The sequence below is a fragment of the Ascaphus truei genome, chromosome 6 (assembly GCF_040206685.1).
Source record: "Ascaphus truei isolate aAscTru1 chromosome 6, aAscTru1.hap1, whole genome shotgun sequence".
NCBI lineage: Eukaryota > Metazoa > Chordata > Amphibia > Anura > Ascaphidae > Ascaphus > Ascaphus truei.
In genome coordinates, this window is record NC_134488.1 from 136,522,845 (window position 1) to 136,539,770 (window position 16,926).

The 16,926-nt window shown below is 55.5% G+C and overlaps 1 protein-coding gene across 1 annotated transcript in view; it reads right to left on the minus strand.

The window, feature by feature from the left end:
• LOC142498176 (transmembrane protease serine 5-like) overlaps positions 1-16,926 on the minus strand; it is a 112,827-nt gene that overhangs the window by 45,096 nt on the left and 50,805 nt on the right. Inside the window, exons 9-12 of the mRNA XM_075606687.1 lie at positions 15,860-16,025; positions 15,613-15,782; positions 10,066-10,161; positions 7,553-7,695 (exon numbers count right to left, since the gene is read on the minus strand). Coding sequence (XP_075462802.1) covers positions 7,553-7,695; positions 10,066-10,161; positions 15,613-15,782; positions 15,860-16,025 — 575 coding nt within the window. The remainder of the gene's footprint in view (positions 1-7,552; positions 7,696-10,065; positions 10,162-15,612; positions 15,783-15,859; positions 16,026-16,926) is intronic.

Sequence of the window (16,926 nt, forward strand, 5' to 3'; positions counted from 1 at the left end):
GATCGCAGTTCCGTGACATTATCGGGACGCGGCCAGTTCACCACAGCTTCTACCTTGGCTGGATCAGTAGCAATCCCCTGAGCAGACACGATGTGTCCCACGTAGGTCACCGAGGTGTGACAAAACCTACACTTGTCGAGTGATAGCTTCAATCCTTCTTGGCCAAGACGATCTATCACCTTCAGCAGCCTCTCCTCGTGTTCTGCTAAGGTCTTCCCGAAGACAATGATGTCGTCCAGGTAAACCAGACACTCCCGAGGGTTCATGTCCCCTATTGTCCTTTCCATCAGCCGATGGAAGGTAGCAGGGGCTCCACATATACCTTGGGGCATACGCGTAAACTGGTAGAAGCCCAGGGGACAGACGAAGGCAGTCTTTTCCTGATCCTCTTCACTCATGGGCACCTGGTAGTACCCAGATCGCAAATCGAGCACACTAAACCATCGGCTCCCGTTCAGAGCATTCAGGATCTCTTCAATACGAGGGAGATTGTATTGGTCAGGTACCGTACGATTATTCAGCGTTCGATAATCGACGCACAATCTTACAGATCCATTCTTCTTCCTTACTACCACTATGGGTGATGCATAAGGACTCCGCGACTCCGTCAGTATTCCAGCGGTCTTCATCTCCTCCAGGACATCCCTTACGTCGTCCACATCCCTGGGGGTGATACGACGAGAACGTTCACGGAACGGAGTGGCATCACTCAGCCTAATAGTGTGTTGGGCGCTGCGGCTGCGGCCCACATCCATCTCACGGGTAGAAAATACTGTTCTTCTTTCCCTCAGCTTGGCCGTCAGTCGACCCTTCCACTCAGTTGGCAGAGTCGAGTCTCCGAAGTTGAAGTCCAGGTCGACTAACTGTTCACCTATGGCAGCGGCGTTCACCTGGGGCGCTGTTTCTACCGGGCTGACGGGATATATACTGGCCAGACTTTGTCCTACATCGATGTCCATTGGAAAGGGAGAGATGTTGTGAATATACACATGGGTTCGGAGAGGAATTCGGGTCGTCCACTCTCTTACTTCTGGTATTACCCTATATCCTCTCTGGATCTCTTCCTCAGGGTCACTTTCCAGAGAGAACAGATAATCGGTCTCTTCCCGATCCGGATAACAGCACCAGACGGCCAGGCGTTTCACTCCCCCTGGTGAAATGGTCGTCAGTCCGCGTTGACGATTGTAGAGGTCCCCATGACGCTCCAAGGCATATACCCGATGGCACTCCTCTCGTAAGACGGGGTCTAGGAGCGAATCGGCCAGCGGCAGCTCGTTGGTCTCTTTCAAGTAAGCTCGGATTATAGCTTGCACTATGTCCGCATTGGTTCCCAAGATGATGGGGTATTTGCAATGGTCGTGGGGCTCCGGGCATACCATGGCCGCTACCTGCATAGGGTGCTTCTTGCCGGTGTTCAGTTGGAGTATGTCCAGCTGGACCCTTGCAATCCCATCGATGGGGTAGCCTTCATTACTCAATCCCCTAACCTTCATATGTTCGGCTGGCCTCAGAGGGCAGTGTTGAAGGTGCTGGTCATAGAACTTGCGATATATTATGGTCACTTGTGACCCGGTGTCCAATAGAGCCGAGGCGTATATCCCTTCTATTACCACGGGCACGATGGCCGCAGGGCCCACTTGACTGCAAGCTTCACCGGGTGAGGCGTCCTCACTGGGGCCAGCGTCAGCAGGGGAATCCGTGGTTCCCTGAGGTGTGTTCACCTCCGGCTCGACGGTCTGGGCTCGGCATACCATCGATCGGGCTGTACTTCTTCTGTCGGGAGGTTTTTCTTCCGGTTGGTCCTCCTTCTCCGGACAATAGTACGAGATGTGGCCCTTCTTCCCGCAGTTGTAGCAAGATACCTCACGGCGGTCCGGATGACCCTTATACGTGGATGAGGACCGCTCAGAACTACGATTTTCCCGAACAGACGACTTGGGGGTCGCTTCCTCCTCTGGTGTGGAAGGTTTCTTACTCTTTGGAGCCGGGGGGACCACAGGGTCATTCTTGGAGGTAGTTTTGGGTTTCTTTGATTCATGGAAATGGCGCTGCACTTCATGGTCTCTTATGTAATCCATTAGTTCCCCGTATTTAGGGGATTCTGCCGCGACCGGGGCGGCCCGCATCATTATAGCTATGTTGTGGTCAGGCAATGACCCCTTGAGTAGCTGTTTGAACTGGTAGCGGTCCGCTTCGGCCGCGGAAATGATATGCTTGTCCAGGAGGGTGCCCAGGGACAGCTGTAGGTCACAAACGAAGGCAGATAATTCTTGTCCTTCACGTTGTCGGAGGGCTTTGAATTGAGCCAGTAGCTCATCTTCGTCGTCTTTTCTGGCAAAGGATTTAATTAGCATTTCCACTAGTTCCTGGGCAGTAACTTCTCCTTCCACGCTCCGGTGCGTCCGCACTAGCCGAGCGGCGGGGCCTCGGAGGCACTCGACCAGTATTTGTCTCTTGCTGGCTTCAGAACACGACCACTCCTCTATGATTTGAAGCGTATGGTCCCTCCATGCCTCGATCCCCTCTTCTCCCGTGGGCGTCGGCAGAATCCCAGAGAAGGCCTTGAGTTTCCGGTAGTTCTGTGCTTGGGTCGAAATGGTTACAGCTTCTACTAGTTGGGAGGCTATCGTGTTCACGGAAAGATTCCCACTAAGGGCCTGACTACTGCTCCCAGTTCCTACGCTAGGCATGGTTGGGGTCCCGCCAGGCCGTTGATCAGGGTTGGGTGGGATGAGCGGGCTCCTTGCCCAGCTGGCGGTACCTCCTAATCCGCTTGGGGTGAAAGAGACCCTAGGAGGGTCCACCCGGTGAGGCGTACTGGTCACTCGTTGGCTCGGGTGTAATCCAGTACTAGTGGACGCTTCTTCAGGAGATTGAGAGTCAGCGTAGATCATGCGGCAGTCCTCTGCGGAGGGCTCGGGTAGGTTTAATACATGGGGGGCCGTTTCTAAGCATATGTCACTCATGGTGAACAGGAGACAGGTGATACCCCGGCCAGCAACATCCAGTTTATAGTTTATCACCCGGGCGGTGGCCAACCCCGGGCAACTTCTTACTTGCGTGCGCACTGTAGATAAGTCTGTATCAAGTGCTACCCTGGTCACTGCAACCGCGCGCCTTGGGGATACTTGGTGCGCTAAGGCCCAGGCATGGACATCCTGCGGTGACGGCACGGACATGATGAAAATGAATCGGGTAATTTAGGAAAAAAACGGAACAGGGCACCCCAGGACTTGATCTCAGCAGCGCCTCCAAATGTAATGGGTTTTCCCCCACCCACTCGCAGATAATACTGTGGAGGTGTAGGAACATGCAAGGTTACTCAGGTGTGGTGCATTACCTGTTGGCTCACAGGAGGGCTGAGCTTCCGCCACGGGGAACCTGGGGTACATACATCTTATACATCTCTAGGTGCAACGCCTCCACCTGGGAGGGATCCCAACGGAGTGGGAGGAGGCCCTCACAGGAAACAACCACACAAAGCGAACGAATGTAAAACAGGACTGGCTTTACTGCATAACCAACTATATCTACATACATCAACACAACCTTCATGCGCCACGGCGGACGCTAACCACTCTGGGCGTCACGGCGGACGCTACCACCTCTGGCGTCACGGCGGACGCTAATCACACTAGGCGTCACGGCGGACGCTACCACCTCTGGCGTCACAGCGGACGCTAATCACACTAGGCGTCACGGCGGACGCTACCCTCCCACAGAGTGATCCCACCCCGTGTCCAGTAACCCCCACCCAAATGTCTCGCACCCCCAAAGTCAAATACCACTGTGCATGTGTATGTGTGACTGCGCAGCCACTATGTCTGGTGAAAGGCCTGGTTGGTGCACGTGAGTTGCAGGTTACCTGCCCGGGCTCCAGCCACGGGTACCGCGATATCACCGGAGATCCGCCCGATCCGACGTTGTCCTCCACACCGCGTTGGGTGAATTCCAGCGCTGATAATATCACCTTAGTCCCAGGGTCTTTGATGGTGTTCTGAGCCCAGAACCCACCTCGCAGGGCCGCACGGCTTTAGCACTGTGTCCCTGACTAAGCTACCAATAAATGGGGCAGTGTCCCTATCTAGGGCCTGTCCCTATACTCCACAAGCTATTAAGTGACTCAGGACCTAACTGGGGGCCTGGGGCTGCTGGCCTAATGCAGAGGGTCACTGACCCCTGCATCACCTCTTACCCCTAGCTGGTCTGGATCCTGACTGCCTGCGTGACTGCAAAACCCCGCAAAAAGTATCTCTTCTTTCCCGGGCAAATCCCTCAGCCCTATTGGCTCCCTGGCGTCAGGTGTCTCTGCCCCTATGCACCCTGGGGGCTGGCAGTCTATTCTCGCGCATGCGCGAGCTATCTGGGGCCTCCCGCGCTGTCTCCTGCATCTGCGCATGCGCAACAGCACTAGGCGTGGCGGCGCCCTGCTCACCGGCCGCCTGGGGACCCCAGCAACGCGATCGCGGCCTCGGCAACCGGCCCGATCGCGTCCCCGGCAACCGCCCGACCGCGTCATGGCAACCGGCCGCACATCCACACCGCGCGCTACAACGGGGAAGGAGGGGGTGAGTGCGCGAGGGGGGACCTGGCTACATATATATAGCAGAAAATAGCCGTGTTAGTCCAGTTGCGATAGTGCAGAATAAATGAGTTCTTCAGTATTAGGTGATACCTTTTTTATTGGACTAACAATTTATGTCATAGGACAAGCTTTCGAGAGTTATCCTCTCTTCTTTAAAAGAAATCTTTCCCAAACCTCCCATTCTTGCATTCCGGCAACCACCAAATCTCAAACAGAAATTAGTCAGCAGAAAACTTCACAATGATTTTAAAGACATGGATAATGGCACAAAACCGTGCAGCAACAAGCGCTACAAACTCTGCAAACATATTTGCCAAGATCCCACAGCCAGTCACAACCATAGAACATTCAATGTTAAAGGATCATACAGCTGCACATCCAGGCATATAGTGAATATGATTCAATGCAACAAATGTGACCAAGGTTGCTACATTGGGGAAACCAGCCAAAAACTACAAGGAAGAATGAATATGCACAGACACTCTATACTCCATCACGAAGAAGGAAGATACTGCTCACCTGTGGGACATCACTTCTCACAACCAGATCATTCCATAAATGATCTAAAAATCAAAATCCTCAATGGAATGTTTAAAAGCACCCAAGAACGGAAAACATTTGAACTCAGAATGATAAGACTCTTTGACATCAAAACCAAAGGACTTAATGCGGACATGGGTTTTCTCACACCCTATCAAAATTGCTTGTAATTATCCTGCTTGCCTCTATTTTTATCCACACTGTCTCTCCCCCCCCCCACAGTATCCCTCCCCCTCCCCACCTTCCTTTGACACTGTCCCCTGGCTTCAAACACTTAACACCCTACCTTATCTACAGTAAATATCTGTTGTGTTTTTTTTCCTCTCTCTACACTGTTTTAGCCATTGAATCCTTTGTATATCAGTATTGCTTGACCTGAAGAGAGGATAACTCTCGAAAGCTTGTCCTATGACATCAATTGTTAGTCCAATAAAAAAGGTATCACCTAATACTGAAGAACTCATTTATTCTGCACTGCACTATTCTGCACTCATTTATTCTGCTACACAGTATGGGCAGTCACACTTGGTAGCCAAATCCCAGACTTACTGTCCCCAGGTAGGAGGTTTGGCCTGGTATGCTAAAAGGCTCAGGTGTCACCTTGGCACATGCTCTGTGCAAACCATGAAGCCACTTTGCCAGTAGTTCCTAGCATGGGAAGAACAGGGATTGGTGGGTTAAATGATCCCACGGAGGGGATTGGGCTCGCATGTTAGGGATAGGACTGTACATTCTATAACCATGCTGCCGAGCTAGTCCCAGTTAGATTCATCCAAGATTCCAAGTGAAGTCATCAAGTGTCCTAGCATCAGCGGTTCCGGAGTGTGAGGGGTTAATTTAATCGCAACCAAGGATCATTCCCCTCTTCTTGAATTCGTTAGAGCTAAGGGTTCCCGAACGAACCCTGTAAGGACTGAACAAACTTTTACCTTTTGGCTGAGATACAGGTGTGGCAGCTTGCGTACCTAGCCAGGAACTGTTACACAGATCCATTTGCGCTCCCACTTGCATGCGTGCAAGGGTGCCCAGAGACTTTGTTTCATTCCAAGGACATTTGATTTTGTTCCCTGTACCCAGTAAGTGTTTTATTAAGTGTAATTGTGCAAGTATTGTGTGTTTGTCTTAAAGGGAAATAAATTACAATTTATTTTACTCATCTTGTGTGCTCAGTCAAGAATCCCGGTATTAATGTGTGTATAAATCTTGGTCTCCCGTGACAATCAGCCCGGGGTATAATACCTGTGCCCTGCACACAGCCCGGGGTATAATACCTGTGCCCAGTACACAGCATGCGAGGGCGGACCAGCCCGGGGTATAATACCTGTGCCCTGCACACAGCCCGGGGTATAATACCTGTGCCCGGCACACAGCCCGGGGTATAATACCTGTGCCCAGCACACAGCCCGGGGTATAATACCTGTGCCCAGCACACAGCCCGGGGTATAATACCTGTGCCCGGCACACAGCCCGGGGTATAATACCTGTGCCCGGCACACAGCCCGGGGTATAAAACCTGTGCCCGGCACACAGCCCGGGGTATAATACCTGTGCCCAGCACACAGCCCGGGGTATAATACCTGTGCCCAGCACACAGCCCGGGGTATAATACCTGTGCCCAGCACACAGCCCGGGGTATAATACCTGTGCCCAGCACACAGCCCGGGGTATAAAACCTGTGCCCAGCACAGAGTCCGGGGTATAAAACCTGTGCCCAGCACACAGCCCGGGGTATAATACCTGTGCCCAGCACACATCCTGGGGTATAAAACCTGTGTCCAGCACACAGCCCGGGGTATAAAACCTGTGTCCAGCACACAGCCCGGGGTATAATACCTGTGCCCAGCACACAGCCTGGGGTATAAAACCTGTGCCCAGCACACAGTCCGGGGTATAATACCTGTGCCCAGCACACAGCCCGGGGTATAATACCTGTGCCCAGCACACAGCCCGGGGTATAATACCTGTGCCCAGCACACAGTCCAGGGTATAATACCTGTGCCCAGCACACAGTCCGGGGTATAAAACCTGTGCCCAGCACACAGCCCGGGGTATAAAACCTGTGCCCAGCACAGAGTCCGGGGTATAAAACCTGTGCCCAGCACACAGCCCGGGGTATAATACCTGTGCCCAGCACACAGTCCGGGGTATAAAACCTGTGCCCAGCACACAGTCCGGGGTATAATACCTGTGCCCAGCACACAGTCCGGGGTATAATACCTGTGCCCAGCACACAGTCCGGGGTATAAAACCTGTGCCCAGCACACAGTCCGGGGTATAAAACCTGTGCCCAGCACAGAGTCCGGCGTATAAAACCTGTGCCCAGCACACAGCCCGGGGTATAATACCTGTGCCCAGCACACAGCCCGGGGTATAATACCTGTGCCCAGCACACAGCATGCGAGGGCTGACCAGCCCGGGGTATAATACCTGGCATGAGTCCGCTTTGCCATCCAGGTGCCCGGCACACAGCATGCGAGGGCTGACCAGCCCGGGGTAGTGAGACGAATGGTTACAGGTCTGGCTACTGATCAGATGCACCTTGGCCTCTCTGAGAACAGGAGACAGCTGACCTGGGAAGAGGGATAAGAGAGAAGGGGGTGAGTAAGGGGGTGGGGAGAGATGAGGATGGGAAAGAGAGAGACAGTGGGGGAGAAAGAAATGGAGAGAGAAAGATGGATATATATGTATATCTCGAGATAGAGAGGGTAAGAGGGAGAGAAAATATATATATATACTGAATAGGTAGAAAAGGAGGATGGGAGAGGGAGAGAGGAGGATGGGAGAGGGAGAGAGAGGAGGATGGGAGAGGGAGAGAGAGGAGGATGGGAGAGGGAGAGAGGAGGATGGGAGAGGGAGAGAGGAGGATGGGAGAGGGAGAGAGAGGAGGATGGGAGAGGGAGAGAGAGAGGAGGATGGGAGAGGGAGAGAGAGAGGAGGATGGGAGAGGGAGAGAGGAGGATGGGAGAGGGAGAGAGAGGAGGATGGGAGAGGGAGAGAGAGGAGGATGGGAGAGGGAGAGAGGAGGATGGGAGAGGGCGAGAGAGGAGGATGGGAGAGGGAGAGAGAGAGGAGGATGGGAGAGGGAGAGAGAGAGGAGGATGGGAGAGGGAGAGAGAGAGGAGGATGGGAGAGGGAGAGAGAGAGGAGGATGGGAGAGGGAGGGAGGAGGATGGGAGAGAGAGGAGGATGGGAGAGGTAGAGAGGAGGATGGGAGAGGGAGAGAGAGGAGGATGGGAGAGGGAGAGAGAGAGGAGGATGGGAGAGGGAGAGAGGAGGATGGGAGAGGGAGAGAGAGGAGGATGGGAGAGGGAGAGAGAGGAGGATGGGAGAGGGAGAGAGAGAGGAGGATGGGAGAGGGAGAGAGAGAGGAGGATGGGAGAGGGAGAGAGAGAGGAGGATGGGAGTGGGAGAGAGAGAGGAGGATGGGAGTGGGAGAGAGAGAGGAGGATGGGAGAGGGAGAGAGAGAGGAGGATGTGAGAGGGAGAGAGAGAGGAGGATGGGAGAGGGAGAGAGAGAGAGGAGGATGGGAGAGGGAGAGAGAGAGGAGGAAGTGAGAGGGAGAGAGAGAGGAGGATGGGAGAGGGAGAGAGAGGAGGATGGGAGAGGGAGAGAGAGAGGAGGATGGGAGAGGGAGAGAGAGAGGAGGATGGGAGAGGGAGACAGGATACGAGAAAGAGAGAAGGATGGGAGAGGGAGAGAGAGAGGAGGATGGGAGAGGGAGAGAGAGAGGAGGATGGGAGAGGGAGAGAGAGAGGAGGATGTGAGAGGGAGAGAGAGAGGAGGATGGGAGAGGGAGAGAGAGGAGGATGGGAGAAGGAGAGAGGAGGATGGGAGAGGGAGAGATGAGGATGGGAGAGGGAGAGAGAGAAGGATGGGAGAGGGAGAGAGGAGGATGCGAGAGGGAGGGAGGAGGATGGGAGAGGGAGAGAGGAGTATGGGAGAGGGAGAGTGAGGAGGATGCGAGAGGAAGAGAGAGGAGGATGGGAGAAAGAGAGAGAGGAGGATGGGAGAGGGAGAGAGAGGAGGATGGGAGAGGGAGAGAGAGAGGAGGATGGGAGAGGGAGAGAGAGAGGAGGATGGGAGAGGGACAGAGAGAGGAGGATGGGAGAGGGAGAGAGAGGAAGATGGGAGAGGGAGAGAGAGAGGAGGATGGGAGAGGGAGAGAGAGGAGGATGGGAGAGGGAGAGAGAGGAGGATGGGAGAGGGAGAGAGAGACAGGATGTGAGAGAGAGACAGGATACGAGAAAGAGAGAGAGAGAGAGAGAGAGAGAGAGGAGGATGGGAGAGGGAGAAAGAGAGGATGCGAGAGAGAGGATGCGAGAGAGAGGATGCGAGAGAAAGAGAGAGACAGGATGCGAGAGAGAAAGAGGAGGGTGGGAGAGGGAGAGGATGTAAGAGAGAGAGAGAGAGAGAGAGAGAGAGAGAGAGAGAGAGAGAGAGAGAGACAGGATGCGAGAGAGAGAGAGACAGACAGGATGCGAGAGAGAGAGACAGAGTGAGAGAGAGTCAGGATGCGAGAGAGAGAGAGAGGGGAGGATTGGAGAGGGAGAGACAGGATGCGAGAGAGAGAAAGAGGAGGATGCGAGAGAGAGGGGGGGGGGTAGGGAGGATGAGAGAAGCAGCATGGGGGAGAGAGAAGAGGGAGATGAGAAATAAGGGTGAGGGAGAGGATGAAAGGCCCCACAGCACAGATTTATTCATTCTAATTATTTTGTTAATTTACTAAATAGAAATGAGTACTTAACTCCTTGAGTGCCAGCGGCCCCAAAAATACATTCCTGAACCCTCAGGCACTCAAGGGGTTAACCCAACAGCAGTAGCTCTGAGACTCGCAATGTGTCTCTCAGGGATAGTCTCACATCCTTAGCTGCAGTATGTCTCACGTCTCTACTTTCTCCCTGATAAACGTTCCCCATGCAGACCCGCCGCTGGTTCTCACCCCCCTCGCTCACGTGGCCCCAGCCACTTATCCAGCAGTTGCCCGTGGCCTGGAACTCCTGGCGGTATCGGGGCAGACAGACGGGTCGGAGGGTATCTGTGAGAGAGGCACAGGTCAGAGAGGTACCAGACAGACAGGCCGGGGGTATCTGTGAGAGAGGCACAGAACAGAGAGAGGTACCAGACAGACAGGCCGAGGGTATCTGTGAGAGGCACAGGTCAGAGAGGTACCAGACAGACAGGCCGGGGGTATCTGTGAGAGAGGCACAGGTCAGAGAGGTACCAGACAGACAGGCCGGGGGTATCTGTGAGAGGCACAGAACAGAGAGAGGTACCAGACAGACAGGCCGAGGGTATCTGTGAGAGAGGCACAGGTCAGAGAGGTACCAGACAGACAGGCCGGGGGTATCTGTGAGAGAGGCACAGGTCAGAGAGGTACCAGACAGACAGGCCGGGGGTATCTGTGAGAGGCACAGAACAGAGAGAGGTACCAGACAGACAGGCCGGGGGTATCTGTGAGAGAGGCACAGGTCAGAGAGGTACCAGACAGACAGGCCGGGGGTATCTGTGAGAGGCACAGAACAGAGAGAGGTACCAGACAGACAGGCCGGGGGTATCTGTGAGAGAGGCACAGAACAAAGAGAGGTACCAGACAGACAGGCCGGGGTATCTGTGAGAGGCACAGGTCAGAGAGGTACCAGACAGACAGGCCGGGGGTATCTGTGAGAGAGGCACAGGTCAGAGAGGTACCAGACAGACAGGCCGGGGGTATCTGTGAGAGAGGCACAGAACAGAGAGAGGTACCAGACAGACAGGCCGAGGGTATCTGTGAGAGAGGCACAGGTCAGAGAGGTACCAGACAGACAGGCCGAGGGTATCTGTGAGAGGCACAGAACAGAGAGAGGTACCAGACAGACAGGCCGGGGGTATCTGTGAGAGAGGCACAGAACAAAGAGAGGTACCAGACAGACAGGCCGGGGTATCTGTGAGAGGCACAGGTCAGAGAGGTACCAGACAGACAGGCCGGGGGTATCTGTGAGAGAGGCACAGGTCAGAGAGGTACCAGACAGACAGGCCGGGGGTATCTGTGAGAGAGGCACAGAACAGAGAGAGGTACCAGACAGACAGGCCGAGGGTATCTGTGAGAGAGGCACAGGTCAGAGAGGTACCAGACAGACAGGCCGGGGGTATCTGTGAGAGAGGCACAGAACAGAGAGAGGTACCAGACAGACAGGCCGGGGGTATCTGTGAGAGAGGCACAGAACAGAGAGAGGTACCAGACAGACAGGCCGGGGTATCTGTGAGAGGCACAGGTCAAAGAGGTACCAGGCAGACAGGCCGGGGGTATCTGTGAGAGGCACAGAACAGAGAGAGGTACCAGACAGACAGGCCGGGGGTATCTGTGAGGGAGGCACAGGTCAGAGAGAGGTACCAGACAGACAGGCCGGGGGTATCTGTGAGAGGCACAGGTCAGAGAGGTAACAGGCAGACAGGCCTGGGGTATCTGTGAGAGAGGCACAGGTCAGAGAGGTACCAGGCAGACAGGCCGGGGGTATCTGTGAGAGAGGCACAGGTCAGAGAGGTACCAGGCAGACAGGCCGGGGGTATCTGTGAGAGGCACAGGAAAGAGAGATACCAGACAGACAGGCCGGGGGTATCTGTGAGAGAGGCACAGGTCAGAGAGGTACCAGACAGACAGGCCGAGGGTATCTGTGAGAGAGGCACAGAACAGAGAGACGTACCAGACAGACAGGCCGGGGGTATCTGTGAGAGGCACAGGTCAGAGAGGTACCAGGCAGACAGGCCGGGGGTATCTGTGAGAGAGGCACAGAACAGAGAGAGGTACCAGGCAGACAGGCCGGGGGTATCTGTGAGAGAGGCACAGAACAGAGAGAGGTACCAGGCAGACAGGCCGGGGTATCTGTGAGAGAGGCACAGGTCAGAGAGGTACCAGGCAGACAGGCCGGGGGTATCTGTGAGAGAGGCACAGGTCAGAGAGGTACCAGACAGGCCGGGGGTATCTGTGAGAGAGGCACAGGTCAGAGAGGTACCAGGCAGACAGGCCGGGGGTATCTGTGAGAGAGGCACAGGTCAGAGAGAGGTACCAGACAGACAGGCCGGGGGTATCTGTGAGAGAGGCACAGGTCAGAGAGGTACCACACAGGCCGGGGGTATCTGTGAGAGAGGCACAGGTCAGAGAGGTACCAGACAGAAAGGCCGGGGGTATCTGTGAGAAAGGCACAGGTCAGAGAGGTACCAGGCAGACAGGCCGGGGGTATCTGTGAGAGAGGCACAGGTCAGAGAGAGGTACCAGACAGACAGGCCGGGGGTATCTGTGAGAGAGGCACAGGTCAGAGAGAGGTACCAGACAGACAGGCCGGGGGTATCTGTGAGAGGCACAGGTCAGAGAGAGGTACCAGACAGACAGGCCGGGGGTATCTGTGAGAGGCACAGGTCAGAGAGAGGTACCAGACAGACAGGCCGGGGGTATCTGTGAGAGGCACAGGTCAGAGAGAGGTACCAGACAGACAGGCCGGGGGTATCTGTGAGAGAGGCACAGAATAGAGAGAGGTACCAGGCAGACAGGCCGGGGGTATCTGTGAGAGGCACAGGTCAGAGAGGTACCAGGCAGACAGGCCGGGGGTATCTGTGAGGGAGGCACAGGTCAGAGAGGTACCAGGCAGACAGGCCGGGGGTATCTGTGAGGGAGGCACAGGTCAGAGAGATACCAGACAGACAGGCCGAGGGTATCTGTGAGGGAGGCACAGGTCAGAGAGATACCAGACAGACAGGCCGGGGGTATCTGTGAGAGAGGCACAGGTCAGAGAGGTACCAGACAGACAGGCCGGGGGTATCTGTGAGAGGCACAGAACAGAGAGGTACCAGGCAGACAGGCCGGGGGTATCTGTGAGGGAGGCACAGGTCAGAGAGATACCAGACAGACAGGCCGGGGGTATCTGTGAGGGAGGCACAGGTCAGAGAGATACCAGACAGACAGGCCGGGGGTATCTGTGAGAGAGGCACAGGTCAGAGAGGTACCAGACAGACAGGCCGGGGGTATCTGTGAGAGGCACAGGTCAGAGAGGTACCAGACAGACAGGCCGGGGTATCTGTGAGAGGCACAGGTCAGAGAGAGGTACCAGACAGACAGGCCGGGGGTATCTGTGAGAGGCACAGAACAGAGAGAGGTACCAGACAGACAGGCCGGGGTATCTGTGAGAGAGGCACAGGTCAGAAAGATACCAGACAGACAGGCCGGGGGTATCTGTGAGAGAGGCACAGGTCAGAGAGGTACCAGACAGACAGGCCGAGGGTATCTGTGAGAGAGGCACAGAACAGAGAGACGTACCAGACAGACAGGCCGGGGGTATCTGTGAGAGGCACAGAACAGAGAGAGGTACCAGACAGACAGGCCGGGGGTATCTGTGAGAGAGGCACAGGTCAGAGAGAGGTACCAGACAGACAGGCCGGGGGTATCTGTGAGAGAGGCACAGGTCAGAGAGGTACCAGACAGACAGGCCGGGGGTATCTGTGAGAGAGGCACAGAACAGAGAGAGGTACCAGACAGACAGGCCGGGGGTATCTGTGAGAGAGGCACAGAACAGAGAGAGGTACCAGACAGACAGGCCGGGGGTATCTGTGAGAGGCACAGGTCAGAGAGGTACCAGACAGACAGGCCGGGGGTATCTGTGAGAGAGGCACAGGTCAGAGAGGTACCAGACAAACAGGCCGGGGGTATCTGTGAGAGAGGCACAGAACAGAGAGAGGTACCAGACAGACAGGCCGGGGGTATCTGTGAGAGACACAGGTCAGAGAGAGGTACCAGACAGACAGGCTGGGGGTATCTGTGAGAGAGGCACAGGTCAGAGAGAGGTACCAGACAGACAGGCCGGGGGTATCTGTGAGAGAGGCACAGGTCAGAGAGGTACCAGGCAGACAGGCCGGGGGTATCTGTGAGAGAGGCACAGGTCAGAGAGAGGTACCAGACAGACAGGCCGGGGGTATCTGTGAGAGGCACAGGTCAGAGAGAGGTACCAGACAGACAGGCCGGGGGTATCTGTGAGAGAGGCACAGAACAGAGAGAGGTACCAGGCAGACAGGCCGGGGGGTATCTGTGAGAGGCACAGAACAGAGAGAGGTACCAGGCAGACAGGCCGGGGGGTATCTGTGAGAGGCACAGAACAGAGAGAGGTACCAGAGAACACACTGACTGACCCAATGACTGCTCTTTTATCCCACATCCAGTCCTAGAGGTGCCCACTTCAGTTTAAGCTGATATATTCAGTCCTAGAGGTGCCTGCATCTGTTTAATCTGATATAACACTATACACCGCTAGGACTGAATGAATCTGACATCATTATCTAAAGGATCTTGGCACTAGTCCTACCCTGTACCACTCAGTCCTAGAGGTGCCTGGCTGATTCTCTGATGCACACAGTCCTAGAGGTGCTTGGTATTGTAGCCTCAGCACACTCAGTCCTAGAGGTGCCTGGCACAGTCTCCCTGCAGCACTCAGTCCTAGAGGTGCCTGGCACAGTCTCCCTGCAGCACACAGTCCTAGAGGTGCCTGGCACAGTCTCCCTGCAGCACACAGTCCTAGAGGTGCCTGGCACAGTCTCCCTGCAGCACACAGTCCTAGAGGTGCCTGGCACAGTCTCCATGCAGCACACAGTCCTAGAGGTGCCTGGCACAGTCTCCCTGCTGCACACAGTCCTAGAGGTGCCTGGCACAGTCTCCCTGCAGCACACAGTCCTAGAGGTGCCTGGCACAGTCTCCCTGCTGCACACAGTCCTAGAGGTGCCTGGCACAGTCTCCCTGCAGCACACAGTCCTAGAGGTGCCTGGCACAGTCTCCCTGCAGCACACAGTCCTAGAGGTGCCCGGCACAGTCTCCCTGCAGCACACAGTCCTAGAGGTGCCCGGCACAGTCTCCCTGCAGCACACAGTCCTAGAGGTGCCTGGCACAGTCTCCCTGCTGCACACAGTCCTAGAGGTGCCTGGCACAGTCTCCCTGCAGCACACAGTCCTAGAGGTGCCTGGCACAGTCTCCCTGCAGCACACAGTCCTAGAGGTGCCTGGCACAGTCTCCCTGCAGCACACAGTCCTAGAGGTGCCTGGCACAGTCTCCCTGCAGCACACAGTCCTAGAGGTGCCTGGCACAGTCTCCCTGCAGCACACAGTCCTAGAGGTGCCTGGCACAGTCTCCCTGCAGCACACAGTCCTAGAGGTGCCTGGCACAGTCTCCCTGTAGCTCACAGTCCTAGAGGTGCCTGGCACAGTCTCCCTGCTGCACACAGTCCTAGAGGTGCCTGGCACAGTCTCCCTGCAGCACACAGTCCTAGAGGTGCCTGGCACAGTCTCCCTGTAGCTCACAGTCCTAGAGGTGCCCGGCACAGTCTCCCTGCAGCACACAGTCCTAGAGGTGCCTGGCACAGTCTCCCTGCTGCACACAGTCCTAGAGGTGCCCGGCACAGTCTCCCTGCTGCACACAGTCCTAGAGGTGCCTGGCACAGTCTCCCTGCAGCACACAGTCCTAGAGGTGCCTCACCGGAGAAGCCCACGGGAAGGCTGGTTTTGAGCAGGGCGATGTCGTAGTCGTTGGTTTCGTGGCTGAAGAGTCCGTGGTAGTAGATGCTCTGAACGGAGTGCGAGGTTGAGGAGTGCAGCGTGGCAGACCCGGCATGGACTCTCCATCTACTGACTGCCAGATAGCTGGAGCTGGGAGGGCAGAGGCAGCGTCACGCTCAGTACTGCTCTAACCTGGCGGTAAGGCAGGCTGGTGTCACGGTACTCACAGCACGAAGCAGTGGGCAGCGGTCATCACCCACTGAGACGAGATAACGGACCCCCCACATACGTGGCGTCCGTCCCACTGCAGGCTGATCTGCCACGGCCAGCGCCCCCAGGCCGAGGGAGACCCCCCGACAATTCGATGACTCCCGGCAGCCGGGCGCCCGCAGTCTGAGAGAATATAGAAACACACCGTGGCAGTGCCAGCCTCTCCATATATACACACCCTCTTACCAAGTACCACGTGTATACGCCGTGGCAGTGCCAGCCTCTCCATATATACACACCCTCTTACCAAGTACCACATGTATACACCGTGGCAGTGCCAGCCTCTCCATATATACACACCCTCTTACCAAGTACCACGTGTATACACCGTGGCAGTGCCAGTCTCTCCATATATATACACACCCTCTTACCAAGTACCACGTGTATACGCCGTGGCAGTGCCAGCCTCTCCATATATACACACCCTCTTACCAAGTACCACATGTATACACCGTGGCAGTGCCAGCCTCTCCATATATACACACCCTCTTACCAAGTACCACATGTATACACCGTGGCAGTGCCAGCCTCTCCATATATACACACCCTCTTACCAAGTACCATGTGTATACACCGTGGCAGTGCCAGCCTCTCCATATATACACACCCTCTTACCAAGTACCACGTGTATACGCCGTGGCAGTGCCAGCCTCTCCATATATACACACCCTCTTACCAAGTACCACGTGTATACGCCGTGGCAGTGCCAGCCTCTCCATATATACACACCCTCTTACCAAGTACCACGTGTATACGCGTGGCAGTGCCAGCCTCTCCATATATACACACCCTCTTACCAAGTACCACGTGTATACGCCGTGGCAGTGCCAGCCTCTCCATATATACACACCCTCTTACCAAGTACCACATGTATACACCGTGGCAGTGCCAGCCTCTCCATATATACACACCCTCTTACCAAGTACCATGTGTATACACCGTGGCAGTGCCAGCCTCTCCATATATACACACACCCTCTTACCAAGTACCACGTGTATACACCGTGGCAGTGCCAGCCTCTCCA